General features: G+C 41.2%; 1 protein-coding gene across 1 annotated transcript; it reads left to right on the top strand.

The window, feature by feature from the left end:
• The first annotated feature begins 354 nt into the window (after nucleotides 1-354).
• Nucleotides 355-5,887, top strand: LOC139409993 (bone morphogenetic protein 10-like). Its single transcript, XM_071155411.1, has 2 exons — nucleotides 355-2,213; nucleotides 2,784-5,887. Exons 1-2 carry the CDS (start codon nucleotides 1,850-1,852, stop codon nucleotides 3,845-3,847), a joined length of 1,428 nt encoding a protein of 475 aa, XP_071011512.1. The 5' UTR covers nucleotides 355-1,849; the 3' UTR covers nucleotides 3,848-5,887.
• Nucleotides 5,888-6,000: the final 113 nt, after the last annotated feature.

The following is a 6,000-nucleotide window of genomic DNA, read 5'->3' as shown; positions in this document are numbered from 1 at the left end:
CCTCCTTTCTTTTTGATGACCAATTAACCTCTTTTACCAACGAGCACCTTCTATCTACCAAAATGTACTATTGTGTACCTTAATAGCGCGTCCCTTCCTCCTCTGTTGAATACTTGTTTCTGATTGGCATTCTAGAGCGCGTATTATTTCCTTATAACGCACAGTATATTTGCAAGGTGGAATTCAATTCTTATGTTCTATGTTTGAGCTCGGTTTGAAAGCAAAAGTCGAATTGAAAACATTATTGGCATTGTTAAATTCGATTTTCAAGATGGCAAGCTGGGACTGACGGTTGGGTTAACGAAATCAACAAGTCTGTTTGTTTGGTTACCACGGTAACTACCGCAGCTCTCTAGTAAACTTACTGGCTACTGCAGTGGATGTTGAACACATTTCTTCCGGCAAATTAACACATTTTTAGAGGCAAATGTGTTAAATTATAGTCGTGGTATAAAAGGGATAATCAACTCGGTGTTCTATGCGTTCTCTGGAAAATAATTCAACTAAGTGGAAGGTCAGTGCCACTCAGCTAGCGCGTCGAACACACCTCCACGTCGTTCATTATTTTCCATAGAACGCATAGCCCCTCTTTGATTTTCACTTACATATCGTTGTTATGAATAATACTATATTTCCCTTGATGTAGTGATGCTGAATAAATTATTTTGCTAAACGTAAGCCTAACCCACTCTCCCCTACTGTAAAAGTATATCAAAGCCTTAAGCAGTACTCAGTCTGCCCAGAGGCTGTCATTAGGCAGCGCAGAGGGCTTCATTAAAATCAACTGTGAGCTATCAATCAATCAATAATACCTCACCAAGAGATATCAAAGCTTTGTAATTGGTCTTGCAGATTTTAGAGTATGCTTATTAAATTAATTTATTTTTCATCTAATCAATAAATGTCGCTGAAACATCTAATCAGGGAATGTATTGGAATTCATTGTTGAATATTAGAACTACTGATAAGCATTTTGTTGTAACCAATATACTATAGGGTGGCAGATAGCCTCGCGGTTAGAGTGTTGGCCCAGTAACCGGAAGGTTGAAGACATGGATGTTGATCAATTAAGGCAGCCCCCTGCACCTCTCTGATTCAGAGGGGTTGGGTTAAATGCAGAAGACACATTTCACTTGAAGGCATTCAGTTGTACAACTAATGAGGTATCTCGCTTTCCCTATACAGTGAACTCAACAAAGGAAAGCACTGTCATGGATCGATGTACTCTGACCTCTTGTGGAACACCTGTAGCACTGCATTAGCTTGTCAATGACAGTGGTTCTGACTCACTTTTCAGAGGTTACTCTGAAAATGCATGTATGCTGATATCTAGTGCACTCGCTCAGATGTTGTAAAGAAATATATAGTTTGTCCTACAAGCATTAAGCAACATGTTCTCAGGTGGATTCTACATAAAAGATCATTCAAGCAGAAAATGATGTGTACAAAGCAAGTCTCCCCTCAGCAGTGGCCCGCGAACAGCCAGAGAAAAGCATGCATAGAAAGTAGTAGATAGAAGATGAGTGGAGTTGGAGTTAGAGGTCGTCAGCAGGCTGGCGGGCCCGGAGAGAGGCAGGGGGCGAGCAGAGCCCTAGTGACATCTCCAAACATGTCAGCACAGTGGGGTGGACAACACATCTCACCCTGCCCTCTGCACCCGATCACAAGATCAACAAGGACAAAGCTGTTTTCCCTCGACCCACACACCACCCTTTCAGCCCCAACCGAGACAAACTGCAGCTGGATAGGGGGGAACTGTTCCGCAGGTGTCCTCTGCTAAGGATCCTTTCATATTTCTATATTTGATACTCATCCTTTGGACCTGAACCTGCCCTTGAGTCATTCAGTCATGGTCGCTCCAGTGTTCTCCATACTGGGATACATCTACTCTCTTAGCCTACTGCCCCTGCTACTGCCTGGTTGGAGCCAGGGCAGTCCCATCATGTCCCCTGAGGAGCCTCGACGGGGCCCTGGGGCCAGGGGTCTGGTGGATACCTCCATGTTGGAGCAGGATCAGGATGTAGAGCTGGACATGCAGGACTCTCTGGGTCAGTTTCTGTCTACGTTGAACCTCACAGAGCTGGAGGCCCGGGCAAGGCCCCGTGCCACCCGTAAAGAGCCACCAGAATACATGCTGGAACTGTACAACCGCTTTGCCAATGATCACACAGCGGTGCCCTCTGCCAACATAGTGCGTAGTTTCAAGAATGAAGGTAGAACACTTACTTCTATTTGTCTGAAGACATTTTTTATTTTTGTTTTACATTTTCTTATTTTTATCATCCTGAAAATGTATCTTTTGATATTAGTAATTGTTTATTGAGCTAACATGAAAAGCCACTCAAATTAGTTTTGTTTAATTTGAGAACTATAGCATTATACAATACATTGACTAATATAACTTAGTATGTCAAAAGGTACACACAGCTGTTTTTCTTTTAGAGGAGTTAATATTTGACTGTAACTGTAAATCACTTTTTGTTTTGGGCTCAGGTTAACTGAGATTGACTTTAAAGCAAGTTTTATGAACTTTAGCCCTAAATTGACAAGAATAAAACATTTTATTTGCCCTTAAAGAACATTTTATTGAATTGAAATTGGTTTAACAGGTGCTTATTATTTCCTCTTCTTGAAGTCAGATGATATGGTTGCAATAAAATCTAACCATTAACAAAAGAGCTAAAATGAAACCCTTATTATTGATGCATTATTTCATTTCAAACTGATTAAATCCAATTGAAGTCTAAACCCAATTCAGACCTTCATTGATATTTTAATTCCAGATTCCTCCCCCTACAGTGTGACGGTCAGGGGCATGAGGAGACACCCCCTGCTGTTCAACATCTCCATCCCCCACCACGAGCACATCCTCACCGCCGAGCTTCGCCTTTACACCCTGGTCCAGAAGGACCGCAGACACTACGCCGGCCTTGACCGCAAGGTGACCGTTTACAAGATACATGAGGGGGGGCACTGGAGGAAAGAAGAGGGGAGGGACAAAAGAAGGAATGAGCAGGAGACAGACAAAATTGAGGAAATGGAGGAACTGGCAACACGGCACGTCTATGGTAAAGACGATGTCTGGGTCACCTTCGACCTGACCAATCAGGTCAACCTTTGGCGGAAGGCAGAGAGCTCCACCCACCGACTGGAGGTCCACATTGCAAGTCTGAGGTGCAAAGGTGGGAAGACCCGCCAGGAAGTCAGAAAAGAGGCTGGAAAGAAAGAGTTGGTCGATGTGTATGTTGACATGGGCTTGGATGAGAAACACAAGCCAGTGGTGATTGTCTTCTCAGATGATCAAAGCAGAGACCATCGTGAGGAGGACAAGGGGGAGCTCAACCGGATGATGGAACATGAGAACGATGTGCCGGCTGACCTGGAGCTGAGTCCACACGGGAACCGGGGGGACCAGGCTGGGAGCGATGCTAGGAACACGGATGGAGTGGAGCTGGATGAGGAGACTCTCATGCAACTGCACTCCAACCTCTATTACGACACTCCTCCCCGAATCCGCCGCAACGCCAAGGGTGATCCCTGTAAGAAGATCCCTCTCCATGTGGAGTTTAAGGACATTGGCTGGGATACCTGGGTCATACAGCCCATGGGCTATGAAGCCTACGAGTGCAATGGTGTATGCAGCTACCCTATGACCTCTGAGGTCTCGCCTACCAAGCATGCCATTGTCCAGACTCGGCTGAGCAGTAAGATTCCACAGAAGGTGTCACCAGCCTGCTGTGTTCCCACCAAGCTAGAGCCCATCTCACTCCTTTACGAGGATGGAGGAGTGGTCACCTACATGCACAAGTACGAGGGCATGGTGGTGGCAGAGTGCGGCTGTAGATAGTCATAGAACTGACTAAAGGTGCAGGAGAGAATTATAGAGACTTTGGATTAGCATAGACTGAGTGGTCCTCAGCTTCACTATCAAAGAAGAAATCCAGATCAAAAGTGACGATTTGAAAATAACACATCCATTTCCACAACCATCAAGGATACTTGCTTTGTGCGCTAGTAACTGATATATAGTAGGGCATGAATAATTGATATTTACAGTATCTAATGAACACGCAGCTTCAACTACATTTTAAGATACAGATAAACAGGGAGGAGTAAATAGAAAGATGACAGAGCAAAAGGGTGCATTATATGATGGAAATGTGTCATTTGTGAAAGTACATTTGTTAGTATATAGAGATTATATAAAATGCTATTTTACAATGCCAGCAATATAATGTGATTTTGTAAAAACAAAAGAGAAACACAAAAAAGATTTGAATGTGAATATTATGCTGTTCTTTATAGTTGGTATATGTTTGTCATCTTACATTTGACTTTAATCGTGACGATTTGTTTGTATGTACTGTCAGATATGCACAAAACTCTCTTGGTTTAAATGACAGAAAAACAGAACAGATCACTCCTGCATGCCCAGTATATATACATGCTGTTCCATAAATATAACCGTATATTCTACATGCAAAGCTCATTCTAAAAGAGCGCAGGATGATTGGTGTTTGATATTTCAAATATGAGTGCTTCCATCATGGACTAGATGTCATAAAATGTGAAATGAAATGTGTTCCAGAAATGTATTATGGGAATGCAACTTTGTTTGTCTTTTACCAAGGCCTGTGGACAAGCCAAGAATACATGTTCACTACAGAAGTTAATCTTGCATAGATTTGAATAGAGTGGCATTGTGCAAAGTTGTATTGATTTTTATTTTATTTAACTAGGCAAGTCAGTTAAGAACAAATTCTTATTTTCAACGACGGCCTAGGAACAGTGGGTTAACTGCCTGTTCAGGGGCAGAATGACAGATTTGTACCTTGTCAGCTCAGAGATTTGAACTTGCAACCTTCTGGTTACTAGCCCAATGCTCTAACCACTAGGCTACCCTGCCCTCCAGTTGATCAATGCAACTGCCATATGAAAAACCTTTCAAGAATGGCATCGCTCCAAAGGTTTTGATATTTATTTTCGGTAATACCAAAGACATTCTTTAAAAAAGTATACTCGGTCATAACATACTTTATATGGGCTAATAAATTCATAGAATAAAAAAGGTAGGTTTTACATCTACCTAAGTCTAAGGGTGGTTTTTAACCTTCCAGACTTGGAATATTGTATTAACTCGCAAAGCAAGGCTTTTACTTGCCGCATATAGTTAAATGCACTAAAGAGGAACAATGGGTGCATATTGAAGATGAGCATGCTTATCCCCAGAATCTGTTTACTTGTCTATTTTCTAAGGATAAAGCTAAGAACATTAACAACTTCATAGTTAAGAACACTATAACAATATGGAAGGAAATGAACATTATGGAATAATCGTGTATAGCTTTTCTGAATTCACTGATAAATTGGTCCACATGGAAAACCAAAGGCATAGAAACCGGAAATGACTTGGTAACAGGAAAGACATTTATTTCCATGACAGAATTAAAAAAGTAATTTTGGACTGACCAATGTATAGTTTCAAATACATGCAATTTAAAAGTTATATATCCCAAAATGCCGATTTGAAATATTTTGGACATCAGAGCAACCTTGAATATAGAATGTTATTATAGAATAGACAAATTTCACAAATTCCACAGCATAACGGCAGTCAGGTCTGAAGTGTAAAACTAACAATGATTCAATAATCCATTCTGTCTGGGTTATGCTATAATGTCCAGAAATTGTGAGCGGAGCTAGAAAGTTGGGTGTCTGAAGTATTACAATGTAAATTTACTTTTAATCTGTCTGCATATTTCAAGACATGGCATATGGAGGTGTATTGAGTTACCCAATGGCCTGGACGATTCTCCTCTCATCACTCATCTTGAATTTGATTAAATAAAAAACGTGCAAATCAATTAATCCACCATCATTAACACAATGGAAAAATCTAATGATTTATTATGGAAATATTGAAATAGCAAGGGCAAACGAGAAAAGTGAATTGGTACAATTTAAGGCCATGTGGCAACAATAACGCAGGCACTAGGGATG

This window comes from Oncorhynchus clarkii, chromosome 5 (genome assembly GCF_045791955.1).
Source record: "Oncorhynchus clarkii lewisi isolate Uvic-CL-2024 chromosome 5, UVic_Ocla_1.0, whole genome shotgun sequence".
Taxonomy (NCBI): Eukaryota; Metazoa; Chordata; class Actinopteri; order Salmoniformes; family Salmonidae; genus Oncorhynchus; species Oncorhynchus clarkii.
This window is presented reverse-complemented; position numbering and strand designations above follow the sequence as displayed.

Bases quoted from the DNA above. Each gene is read 5' to 3' on its own strand.
- LOC139409993 (XM_071155411.1), top strand. From the start codon at position 1,850: ATGGTCGCTCCAGTGTTCTCCATACTGGGATACATCTACTCTCTTAGC. The intron at 2,214-2,783 runs GTAGAACACTTA...TTTTAATTCCAG, and splicing joins GCGTAGTTTCAAGAATGAAG to ATTCCTCCCCCTACAGTGTG.